The 13,298-nt window shown below is 37.3% G+C and overlaps 1 protein-coding gene across 6 annotated transcripts in view; it reads right to left on the bottom strand.

Annotated features, from left to right (window-relative positions):
- Atp2b1 (ATPase plasma membrane Ca2+ transporting 1) overlaps positions 1–13,298 on the bottom strand; it is a 116,410-nt gene that overhangs the window by 35,796 nt on the left and 67,316 nt on the right. For all 6 annotated transcript variants that reach the window (XM_029559130.1, XM_029559112.1, XM_029559129.1 and 3 more), the window contains 4 exons: positions 10,589–10,786; positions 5,623–5,877; positions 5,413–5,538; positions 1,642–1,782 (listed from right to left, as the gene is read on the bottom strand). In XM_029559130.1, the coding sequence (XP_029414990.1) occupies positions 1,642–1,782; positions 5,413–5,538; positions 5,623–5,877; positions 10,589–10,786 (720 nt within the window). The remainder of the gene's footprint in view (positions 1–1,641; positions 1,783–5,412; positions 5,539–5,622; positions 5,878–10,588; positions 10,787–13,298) is intronic.

Here is a 13,298-nt window from a genome sequence, read left to right as displayed (position 1 = left end):
GAGAAATCTATAGCACAGGGCTCACCATTCTCTCTTTCAGTGTTAGGAAATGAACTCAGGGCCAGGTCAATGCCAGTAAGTACTATAGCACTGAGCTACACCTTTAACCCAATGAAATTTTCAAATACATTTTGCTACAAACAAGGATTTCATATGAAAAGGTAATGCCTATAATACCAGTACTTTGAGGCAGAAGGACTGCTTCAAGGTCAGTCTGGGCCATCTTGTGAATTCAAGCCATCCTGAACCAGAGTATAAAACCCTGCCTTAAAACCAGTCTAAGCAAGTAAGAACGTCTGCAGTATATCTGAGGTATTACTCGGTAGTATAGCACAGACCTTGGGTTCCACACCCATCATAAGCCACCCATTTCCAACACAAAATAGAAACCACTGCTATAGTTACGGTAAACCAAAATTCCAGGAAGCATTTATTTCAGAAAATCTTAAAATGTGTATGTGAGAAGGCAAAAATGGGCTTACTGTCTTAAAGAAAATTAAACTAATCAAGTGGTTACACAATAGTAAACTGTTGTTAAGGCAAAAGGGAAAAACTCTTAAGGGGTGCCTTTAAGTGAAAGGATGGTGCACCCAGGAAACGGTACAGGAGGGCCTTCTAAAAGGGACATGCCCCAACCCAGACATTCTAGAAGTATCCCTGTGTAGGACAGTTTTCTAAGTTCTTTGTAGATAAACTATATGCTATCAGGTTACTCAGAGGAATAGCAGAAATAGTGAAAATAAAAGATCTTAATATATAAGAATGGGCTGAATATAAGGAAAACGGGAAATCTAAAAGGAAAGGCCTAGTGTGTTCAAAACTCTAACCGTGCAGGTATAGAATGGAACATGTGAAGAGAGAAAACTTGAAAAAGACTCAATGATTAAATGAGAGAATAATGCAAATACAGCTGACAAAGAAAACTGTGTGTGTGTGAGAGAGAGAGAGAGAGAGAGAGAGAGAGAGAGAGTCTCCCTGTAACTGCAGCTGGCCTGGAATTCATTATATAGAACAGGCTGGTCTTGAACTCATAGAGATCCACTTGCCTCTGCCTCCTGAATGCTGGGATTAAAGGTGTGTGCCACCACGCCTGGCCTTATGAAGTAAAAAAAAAAAAAAAAAAAAAAAAAAGGAGTCCAGTGTGGTGGTACATGCCTTTAATCCTAGCTCTCAGGAAGTAGAGGCAGATGTTTATTTGTGAAATCAAGGCCAGCCTACCATACATAGTAAGTTTTAGATCAGCTGGGGCTACAGGGAGACCTTGTCTCAACAAACAAACAAACAAAAAACAAAGAAGCAAATACAAAGTAAGAGTTCACTTTGCTGCTCAAACGACAGGAAATTCTTAAACTAGAGAATAAATTAGAATAAAACCCAAATGCAAAGTACTGAAGTGTATGCTGAATCCGTCTCCACCCAGGGTTACAGGGACTGATATACTGATGACGGCCCTTAGTGGACTACTAAAACAAAGTATTTCTCTCCTTTAATTCTGTTACTCGAAAGTCTATTAAGTAACTAACATTTTGTAGAAATTTTCCTATCAGAGCCTCAGGAAAGAAGCCTATTTCTCTACCAGTTTTTAAGATCTAGTTGCTATAATTCCAAACACCAATTCTTACAGCAAGTCACTAGACTTACTTTTCTTTTCTTTTTTCTTCTCATCTTTTTTTTCTTCTTCTTCACTTCCAGCTCCAAGTAAGGTAAAAATAATTCCAGTTTGAGAATTCACACCTACAGCTGTAACTACCATTCTTCCAGAACCTTCCATTACATGAGTACCTACAACAGCAGAACTCTGTAAAATTTCTGACAGATTACCCTCCAACCATCCAATTTCAAACTTCATATTGTCTTTAATAAACTCAACATTTCATAAAGCAAACTGAGTTAAGATATTAAATGAATTTTAAAATTCTTATGCTAAGGCTTTCATTGAAATCAGTCATGTGTGAATTCAAGCTTATTTTAATCACCATGTGATAGTGGGAAAACTAGAACATCTCAATTCCTTATGAGAAACAGGGATTACAGTACCCATACTTCATAAAGTACAACAGAAATCCCAATCCAGCCTAAGGAACGTTTGGCAATTGATGGCTACTGGGAAGAAGTGAGACAGTGTCTTATAGGGATGGGACTCTTGGCGGACCCAGTGAATGGACTCACACTGAAGGACATTTAGGAATACTAATCAGACACTATAGGCCATATATGTATTAGAGAGTACATTAAATTGGTCAGGGACAGTAGAGGGAAGTGCAGATAGGGAAAGGGATCTAAATACCATCAAACTATATTGTATGAAAATCTCAAAAATTCAGTAAGAAAAAAATTATACTTCTCAAACAAGCCTATAAACATAACGTGTTAACATTAGAAATTGTGGGTATCCTGTGTAGCCATTATTATTAGCTATCACACATAAAGTATGAGGAAATAGCTCTGTGAGAAATATACTATTTATACAGAAATGTGCTTATAACCAAAGAATTCCACAGCATGAATGTCACATATCCCACACCCAACCCCACAACCTCTAAGCCTTCATCCATCTCAGCCTAGATTACTGCAATAGTTCCCTAATAATTTCTCTGCCTTCCTAGTTTATTCTGAGCTGTTTTAATATTTCTACTTTGTGATTTAATAAGACTCTTACGGCTCAATGATTTCTGACTAATCACACTTCTAAATAAATGTCTTTGTCCATGACTCAACCCCAACACAGAAAGCTAGAGAGCACAGGTAGGAACACTGAATTCAGACCATGTCTCTCACAGCAATCTTACAAGTTGGCAGACACTATTATTTTCTACAAACTTGTCTACAACTATAAGTACAAGGCATAGGTTCTATTCAGCTCTATCAGAAGACAAAGGATATTTATAATAAATTTGCTTACAATTCTCCAACTTTTTACAGACACATCTCAAGAGTTTCCATACTGTACTCTTTCTGTGAATTATAAGCAGTCTTAAAAACTTAACTTTTTCTTTTTTAGATTACACATTCACAGTTGTCATTTATTTGTATTTTATCTCTCACTTCACAACCTTCTGGGGGTCAGGAGTCTGCATCAATACCACATCTTACATACCAAGTCAATGTTCAAAGGTGATTTGCTAAATAAGATCATAAAGTTTATGTACTTTACCAAGACCTAAGGATTCATATTTTGGCTACTAATTACTGGGTAACTTATCCAATATGGACACTTTGGAGGACTTTCATTTTTTCTTGCTTTTAAAAGCCCACATTCTGAATATTTTACAAATTACTGGTTCTTTGCAGGTGGAAATACAAGGGAAAAAATGAAATTCAAGATATTATTTATTAAGTACACACAAAAGACAATTTCTGTTAATAATTCTGGCTTTCTATAAACTTCAAATTTATATTCTGTTTCCCTTACTCCAAGAGTGATTAAATGTCAGCAGTTGCTGTGCTCAAGCAAAGTAAACAATATCTGTTCAAGTCATATCCTACCACTAACTTAATAGTGCTTTAAAAAAATCTAAATTTAAGAAGCAAAGAACAGCACTGAGAGATGGCATCATGAGAGTGAATTTAAAAATAAATGCATATCATATTTTCAGTACATTTTTGGAATAGGGAAATAAATGCAGAAAAACTTTCCCACCCGCACCGAGATAAGAGACTACAGAAAATTATTTCAGTCTTTTCTTAAACATGGAAAATTTATAGTTTTGTTGGTATACTTAGTGTGTTAGAAACCCAAGTCTACATAAAGCTTACCAGTCATCTGTTAGAAGGTCCAAAGTTCAGTTAAAGGAAACCAACCTGAACAGCTAAGCACTATGTAAATAAACTAGATGTACATAAAAGTCCATAAAGTATATATAGCAAAAGGCAACACAGGGCTTTCTCCATTTGCCAAATAACATGGCCCAGTGAGTTCGTAATGGTAAGATTATGATTGTGATACCTTCTCTCCCCTTTGGAAGCACTATGGGTTTTATTTAGTTAACATTAATTTTACTTTCTTAGAAACATGGCAAAAAAGTAAAATAAGCACACATTTGGTATGAATTAGAAGCACATCAATACAAATACTTAAACAAAAGATGAACATTTTAAGTGGCCCAGGATACTGACAGCATACAAATCTCAAATTATTTTTTGACAAGACATGCCCATTATAATTGAATCTACCCTATTTATAAATGAGTCCATAATTACTCGATTACTGCTTAAAATATTTTTGCAACAAACCTTTTCATCATACAGTTGTAAATTTTAAAAAGGTAATGGTTACTCTTAGGTTCTAGTCTGAAGTTTTGACTATAACTTAACCCCTGTAAGTTTGAGGTTGCTATGAAATCATGCTCAATTAGTAAGAAATAAAGCCCACAAACACTGAAAAATATAGTTTCTAAGTTATTGAATAGTTGCATCAGCAGGAATCTTTGGACAATTTATAAAATACCAGCATTCCATGAATATTTGCTAATAACTGAGGATGAACAGGCAACATTCGGCTTTTCCCAAACTCCAGTACAAAATACCATGTAACAAATACAGTTCTGATCAACAATTTCACATACGCTATAAAGAAAACTATAAAACTAAGGGGTAGTCTCAGAAATTCAAATTTAGAGAATCAGCATGCTTTGGAAATAATCTGTAGCTTTCTGATTTCTCTTCACTTAGTGATTTGGAAGGCAGCTTGTAAATTTTTTGGGGGGGCATAGTCCTTTCAATTTCATTTCCAAATAACCTTAGTTCATATTACCAAAGCTCTGACACGTGCTTCCTAAATAGGCACCCACCTTTCCCTTGCCAGCAGTACCCTCACCTATGCAAAGCCTTCCTCTCTATTCCTAGAACATGTAAACGTGCACAAATCATTCCTGACTAGTACATGTGAATGTTACCCCTATTCCTACTGTCAACTACTCATTTAACTTTTTACATCTCAGACCGATTCAGATCAGTGAGGTAGTTGATGAGGTAAACTTTATGGTAGCAACAGGTTTTTTTTTTTTTTTTAAAAAAAACAAAACCCTGACTTTTGTATATCATCATAGAATTCATCTATTTGCTTCAAATCTATAATCATCTTATAATATATACTTCAACAGGCCTTAGGAACAAACCTGATAACACAGAAAAATAGCTCAATGGATATCATTTGGCTTATATTTGACTTTTATATTAATAGTGACTTTCAAATCTCTTCACTTTTTGGATTCTATCCTCACATTTGTAAAATAGCTCTGGACTCAAAGATCTTCAATATCTGCCAATTTACAAAAATAAGTCTTTAAAGATTATAAGGGTAATCTAGCATAAAATGTTAATTCCTCTTTACTCGGACTTTTAGTGAAAAAAAATGATGGCAATAGTCCATACATGTGGGGAAGAAAAAGTTCAACGTTCAGAAATCCATACCTGATAGAAGCAAGGGATCCTTATCTAAAGACTTCTTAACATGATCAGATTCACCAGTCAATGAACTTTCATCAATTTTCAAGTCATTGCCTTGAATCAGAATGCCATCAGCTGGAAGGAGATCACCTGAAACAGAAGGCAGAGACATGCTACATTGTGAACCAGCTTAGCAGAGCTTAAATAGTTAGGTGTGTGCTTTGCTTTGCTTACCATATTTCACTTGGGCAATATCACCAACAGTAATGTCAGCTACAGGTATCTGAATGACCTGACCACCTCTGATGACGGTGAACTTCTGTTCCTGCTCAATTCGACTTTGCAAACCTCGGAACTGCTTCTCCTTACTCCAGTCATTGAAAGCTGTCACTAATACCACACACACCACGGACAAGAGGATGGCAGCTCCTTCAATCCACCCAGTCTCACCTTCACCTTCTTCTTCCCCAACAGAAACTTCTCCACAAACTAGAAAAAAAGAAAATGCTGATTTAACAAACTGAGTAAATGACAACATTCAAACCATACTTTCATTTTTTACTTCATCAATTTTATTCAGAGCCTGGAGCAACACTGAACTCAGTCCTTCCACAAAGGTAAGAACCTTATTTGTCAACTAAGAGCAAGCATGCTGGAAGAGACATTTCAGCCTGAAGTCAAGTTACAGGCATACTTTTGAGGCACCTAGGCTTTCGTTCTGGGCAGCCACAGCAAAGCAAATATTCCAACTCACACAAACTTTCAGTTTTCAAGTGCCTACTGGTTAAGTCTGCAACTATAGTCTATAAAGTATGAAATACCATTCAGTCTAAAAATGCACACAACATAATTAAAATATTTTATTACTAAAAACTGTCACTGATCACCTAAGTCCTCAGCAAGTACTAAGTTTTTGATGCTGGTGGAGTGTTGCTGTGATGCTAATGGCCACTGACTGATCAGGGAAGTGGGTGCTGAAGGGAGAGGCAGAAGTAGCAACTTCCTTCAGTGAGACAAGGATGAAGTTTGCCAAATCAGATGGTTCTTCCTTTTGCAAGAGTTCTCTGTAGCAGTTGATGCTATTTGGTAGCATATTACCTACAAGATAATCTCTTTACAAGTTGAAATCAATCTTCTCATTCTTCATAGCTACTTTATTAAACAAGTATTCATAATATTCTAAATCATTTTACTGTCAACTCAAAGATGTCCACTATATTGTTAGAAGTGAATTTCACCTCAAGATACCATTTTCTTTGTGCATCTGTAATTAGCAACTTCTCAATCATTCAAGTTTTGCCACGAGACTGCAGTAACTCAGATACATCTTCAGGATGCTAGTTCCACTACATCTAGTTACTTCCTCTACTGAAGTAGTGAAGTCATCCATGAGAGGTAGAATCAACTTCTTCCATACCCCTGTTACTACTGATACTTTCCTCCAGGAATCATGAATTTCTTAATGGAATCTAAACTGGTGAATTCTTGCATAAGGTTTCCAATGTACTTTTCCTGTAACAAATTATCTATGGTACCAATATCCTTATGAAATGTATTTCAAGATCTGAAGGTCAAAATTACTTCCTTGATCCATGGACTAAAATGGATTTTTTGTTAGCAGATGTGAAGAGTTAATTTCACTGTACATCTTCACTTGAGCCATTGGGGAATTAGGTGCATTGTCAATGAGAAGTAATATTTTGAAAAAAAAAAAAAAAGAAAGTATAATCTGAATAGTAAGTCTCAACAGTGGCCTTAAAAGACTTAAGTAAACCATGTTATGCCAATATACTGAAACCCAAGCTTTGTTATTCCATTTATAGAGCACAGGCAGAGTAGATTTGCCATTTAATTTCTGGGGAATGGCAAAATGAGCACTGGCTTAACTACCTGAATTCTTAATATGAATGAGCCTGTCCTTGGATTTCTCCTTTCAAACTATCCAAGTCCTAGATGGTATTTTCTTTCAATATAAGGCTGCTTTATCCACTCTGATAAAAACTGTTCAGCCACCTTCATCAACTATCTCAGATATATCTTCTAGATAATGTGCTTCAGCTTCTACACTAGCACTGGAGCTTCACATGTATTGAGAAGGGCTCTCTCCTCAAACCCCATGACCAGATCTCAGGTAGTGTCAATGTTTTCTTCTGCAGCTCCCTTCCTTCTCTCAGCCTTCACAGAATTGAAGAGTTGGGGCCACACTGTGAATTAAGACTTTGGCTTACAGGAATGCTGTGGCTGGTTTCATCTTCTATGCAGACCACTAAAACTTTCTCTGGATCAGCACTAAAGCTGTTTCACTTGGTTATTATGTGTACTCACTGGAGTAATTAAGACTTCTTAGTTTCACTTAACTTTTCCTTTGCACTTACAACCTGGCTGTGTGGCACAAAGAAACCTAGCTTTAAGCCTGTCTTGGCTTTGATGTGCCTGCTTTGTTAAGCTTAATCATTTCTAGGTTTTGATTTCAAGTTAAAGTTGTGCTACTCTTTCCTTTCATGTTAACTCTTGGGGGCTATTATAGGATGCTTAACTGGCCTAGTTTTAATATTACTGTATTAGACAATACAGGAGCCTGATTAGAGAAAAAGATATGAGAATGGCCCATTGGTGTAGTCAGATGACACTCAACGTTTTCTGGTTAAACCTGCAGTCTTCTATAGGTGTAGCTTGTGGTATCCTAATACAGTTACAACAGCAACAAAGACCACTGATGATAGATGCCCATTATAAATATAACAGAGTCTGAAATATTACAAGAACTACCTGTGTGACACAGAGACAAAGTGAGTTGAAAAGATGCAAATAGCTATTTTCTTCCACTAACTTTCAATTTGTGGAAAAAAATTCAACTCAGTAACTGTGATATATAATAAAATAAAATGCAATAGAGCACTCTATACCTGTACTTATGATTGACACCTGGCTTCATCCACTATGTAAGGCTACTACCACCTACTCTTGGATCATCATGAAGCACAAGAACACCTGCAAAGCAGCACTGAACATTCTTCACACTCAACCAGTAACTAATGCTCTTATTGCAGATGGCAGACAAGTAAAGTGTTACATGCACTCCACATTGTGGTCATGGCTTGGCTTTCATAACATGAAAAGTTAAAGGAAATGCTACTGATTTATTCAATCATATGAGCACGTACTGAGTGGCAGACACTATTTTAGGAGCTGGAGATACAGATGTGAATAAGACATACAAGCTCCTCCTCCTCTGCATGGACCCCAGACACAAATTGATAGGTAAGGATGACACACAGAGAATTCAGGTAAGTACCTGTAAGTATCTGTAAGTCCACAAAGAAAATAAAACATGGTGGTATGTTATAAAATAAAGGACAACATGTTAACTAAGGTTGAATAAGCCAAGGAAGCTGCTCCAGGAGATATCCATGACATTTGGGAAAAGAATTTAATGCTCACAGGGGACCAGCATATAAACTTAAGGGAAGAGAATTCCAGGGAGAGATGAGAAGTGGCATAACTGTTCCAACAAAGCAAAAGCATTCAAAGATGCAGCATGTGGGGAAGACCACTTAAGTCCCTCAAACTGCAAGGTAAATATAATACCTTGTGTAAGCACATGTGTAAGCCAGGTCAATACTGGGTGTCTTCCTCAATCACTCTCCATCTTATTTTTGAGATAGCGTCTCTCAATGCACCTGGAGCTCATTGATTCAGCTAGGCTGGCTGGCCAATGAGCTCGAAAGACCCACTTATCTCCACCTTCCCAGTGCTGGGATCCTGGGAGTGTACCTGACTTTTCACTTGAAGGCTTGAGATCCAAACTCAGGTCCTCATGCTTGGGCAGCAAGCACTTTATTGACCTAGTCCCTGTGTAACATTTTGATACAAATACACTGTGATGTGATTACTATGATCAAGTTAATTAATATTTGAAGTTCCTCCACTTTAATTCAGCATACAGGAAATATCTACACCTTAATTCACAGAAACAAAAGCTCTTTGGAATCCTGAAAACTCAAGTATAAAGGCACCCTGTGACCGAAAAGTTTGAGAATCACTGACACGTAGATACTAGTGATTACAGATTTATTGATGGTATGGGCTATATTTTCATGCCAAACAAAATTAAGAAATTTTGCTAACTCAGCTTTCTTTTTTATTATTCTTTTTATTTTAAGTATATGAGTGTTTGCCTGCATATAAGTGCACCCGTGTCGTGCAGTGTCTGTGGAGGTCAGAAGAGGGCACAGGATCCCCTGGAACTGGAATTAGGATGGTTTTTAGCCACCATGTAGATGCTGGGAATCGAACCCAGGTCCTTTGCAAGAGCAGCCAGTACTCTTAACAGATAAGCAATCTCTCCAGCCCCAACTCAGTTTTAACTGTAGATAACATAGGAAGTGTAGGGCACAGTCAAACCATTTACATGTTAAAGTACATGTACCTAGTCTTTAACATATTTCTCCACTAGTCATGATGCTCCCTACAGACTAAATATCCTTAATTCAAAAATCCAAAGCACTCAAATATCTGAAACTATCTGAGCACAGACATGATGCTACAAGGGGAAAACTCCAACCAGGAAACTATGTGCTGTGCAGAAATACATTTGGTATTTAGACAGGTCTGTTTCCCAACAATCTCATTATGAATACAAATTTTGCCAATATTCCATAGTCCAAAAGGACATGTAATTCAACATCCTGGCTCCAAGCATTTCAGGATAAGGTATATTAAACCTATGTGTAAACATTTATGTAACAATGAAGAAATTACCCCAATACTGTACAAAACAAAACATCTTAAGATTATTAAAATGAAATCAATTTGGGAACAGAATAGAATTTTGACTTCATAATATCTGCAATAGAAATAAAAATTTAAACACTACAGATAATTTACAAGAGTATGCTAAAAAATGTAAAACTTGTGATTCACAGACCGTGTCATATACGTATAGAACTTGTATGTACAACTATCCATACAATATGCACATGTAGAAGAGTAAACTGGGTCTCACCATTATGATGTAGGCAACACTGAAACTCAGAGTTATTGACAACCATTTGAAATAATGCATTTTGAAGTGCGCAGAAAAATGCCTGATCACACGGCTGTCAATGGATCTTTGCTGGCTATTATTATCACATATTAAAACAAACAAACAAGCTGACCTAGCATCACACAGAAAAGCCTTTTTTTCCTATGTACTTACGTGCATTATCCCCTTCTGGAGGTTGATAGAAAGAAAGGCCCAATGATACTATGGCTGCAATTTCTAATATAATTAAAGTGACATCTTGTAATGCTTCCCATACTAATTGAAGAAAGGTTTTTGGCTTCTTAGGAGGTATAAAATTCTTTCCAAAGGCTGCTTCTCTTCTTTCTAAATCTGCAGGGTTTCCACTTAAACCTAATAAAAAGAAACAAATCTTAGTGATGTTTGGCTACTTAAGTGAAAATATACATTTTACTCAACATATATTAGTTTGTTACACTTTAGATTATAATTCACACAAGCTGATTTATTTTTGTGCTTTAGAGTGACTGAGTGTACAGAATTTAAATCACTGGAAAACATGCATAGAGCTTTACTTAAAGAAAGTACTTTTAGTAGATAATTTAAGAGTGGAGCAAATGGGCTAGGAAAGCTAAGAGTTCTGTAACAGTGTTCCCCAAGATATGACATTTATTGATTATCTACTACTTCTAGACACTATTCTATGTCCCAGGGAGCCAGTTCTACATTCAACAAGTGGATACTACAAAGAGAAAATTAAAAGATTTAAAGATACATGTAAGAACCCAGAAGACAATTTTTTAAAGGCCACTAGAATTCTCTTAGTGGGGTCTGAATGAGGAATCTACCATGAGAAGACAAGATCAAAGCATTTGCAGCAGCACAAATGAAAGGTCAGAGACCAAAAAGGCTATAAGATTCAGAAGCCAGAAAAGCAAACCACTGTGGCTGGAGTCCAGTGATCAAAAGAAACATGGTCAATGAAAAAAATGGGCCAGAGGCAAGATCCTAGGGGCTATGAAGGGAGGATTAATATTCACATTAAGTATGATGGAAACCACAAGGTTTTTAAAGAAAGTGGTAACTAATGTGCATTTTAGAAAGTGTATTTGGGACTGGAGAGATGGCTCAGCGATTAAGAACACTGCCTGTTCCTGCAGAAGACCTGGGTTCGAATCCCAGTGCCTACATGGCAGCTAACAACTGTCCATAACTCCAGTTCCACGGAATCTGACACCCTCTTCTGACCTCCGCAGTATTGCACAACATGGGTGCACTCACATACATGCAGGCAATACATGCATACACATAAAATAAAAATAATAAATAAAATTTTTTAAAAAAGAAAAAAAAAGTGTATTTAAGCTGCTGTGTGAGGAGTTCCAGAGAGATGAGACCAGCTGAGAGGCTGTTGTATGTACCAAGTAAGAGACAAAAGTGCTTGAATCGGTTTTAGAAGCGGAGGAAGAGGGGAATAACTGGATCTGCCAGGTACCTTGGAAGGAGATCAGACAAGGAGAGAGAAATGATTGGATGAGGGATGAAAGGGAAACAAAAGAATGAAGAATGATATCTAGACTTCTTAAAAATTCTGGCCCAAGTACTTGAGTGGGGGCGGTTTACTGGAATGTTTGAAGCAGGTGGGTTTAACTGAAAATCACAGCTAATGTGTGTGCCTAAGTGGGTGAATGGTAGTTATTTATTTACTAGGGCGGGCTTTGGAAACTGCAGAGCTGGTGGAAATGGGAGGGAAGAATTAATGGTTCTGTTTTGTAGACTTAAGCAAACAAGTAGAGACGTCTAGTAAACAGATTACTAGTCATATTCCGAACTCTGTGAAAAGTCTGAACAGGGAGTTAGCAATATACAGAGGCATGGGTCAGTGAGATCTTTCTGAAAGCTAGAATATGCAGACAGTAAGAGAACAAAGTAAAAGTTACAAAAAGGTTGGGGGAAGGGGGCACAGTGACACAACACAGGACAGAATGGAACATGTTCATGCAGTCCTGCAGGAACCTCAAGAAAAAAAGGTTTTAAAAGAGGGCGTTGCTGACTTCAGCACATACTAAGATGGTGCTAGGAGGTAAGGTGAGACTGGCCCACTTTCTTTCATTAGATAGAGATGATGACCTTGATAAGAAACTTCCAGCAGCAGGGTATGCAGAAGAAAGTCTGATTAGAAAGTATTGAACAGACAATGGGAATGAGCAAGTGGAAAAAATAAGTATCAATTACCTTCCTCAGAAATGTGATGTAGTGGGGAGAAGTACACTAGCAAAGGTGAGTTAAAGTGGGTATTATTGGTAGTTTGTAGTTTTCAAAGACAGGTACTAGATACGAAAGCAAGTTATACAATCAAGGAAATGAGAAGATGACAGCAACGATATAGGAGAGAATAAATAATATTAAAGTCTGTGAAGAGGCAAGAAGAGAAGGAATCTAGGGTGAGGATGTCAGCCTGATGTAAGAGGCAGGATGAGGCTGCCAAGGAAGGAGAAAGCAGTTTACTGGGAAGAGACACAGCTAACCTTGGAGCCAGTGATGAAACCACCAGTTTTAAAATTACAAAAGCAGTAACAATACTTAGAAGTAACACCGGTAAATATAATGAGATGTCTGCCTGGGCCCATGAGCTTGGTTGTGGTACAGTAGCAATGAGGCCAGGGGCTTGCTTGTAAAGGACTGACCTCTTAATGACACAGTTAGCTTCACAAAGAGAAATACAACCAAGGTTCATCAGAAACCAGATTTATAATGGGGAAAGCATGGACAAGTCACATGTAAGCTCAAACCAGACAAAATCCCAGCATAGATGTGGGGATGTGGTTAAGAAACCCCAACCCTACCTGAGGAACTATTGCCAACCAATGGCTGCTGGGAGGGGGAAGAGTCAGTCTCTTTCAAG

This window comes from Nannospalax galili, unplaced genomic scaffold, assembly GCF_000622305.1.
Source record: "Nannospalax galili isolate Female #2095 unplaced genomic scaffold, S.galili_v1.0 scaffold191, whole genome shotgun sequence".
NCBI lineage: Eukaryota > Metazoa > Chordata > Mammalia > Rodentia > Spalacidae > Nannospalax > Nannospalax galili.
Note: the sequence above shows the minus strand (reverse complement) of the source record. Positions and strands in the feature narration are given on the sequence as shown.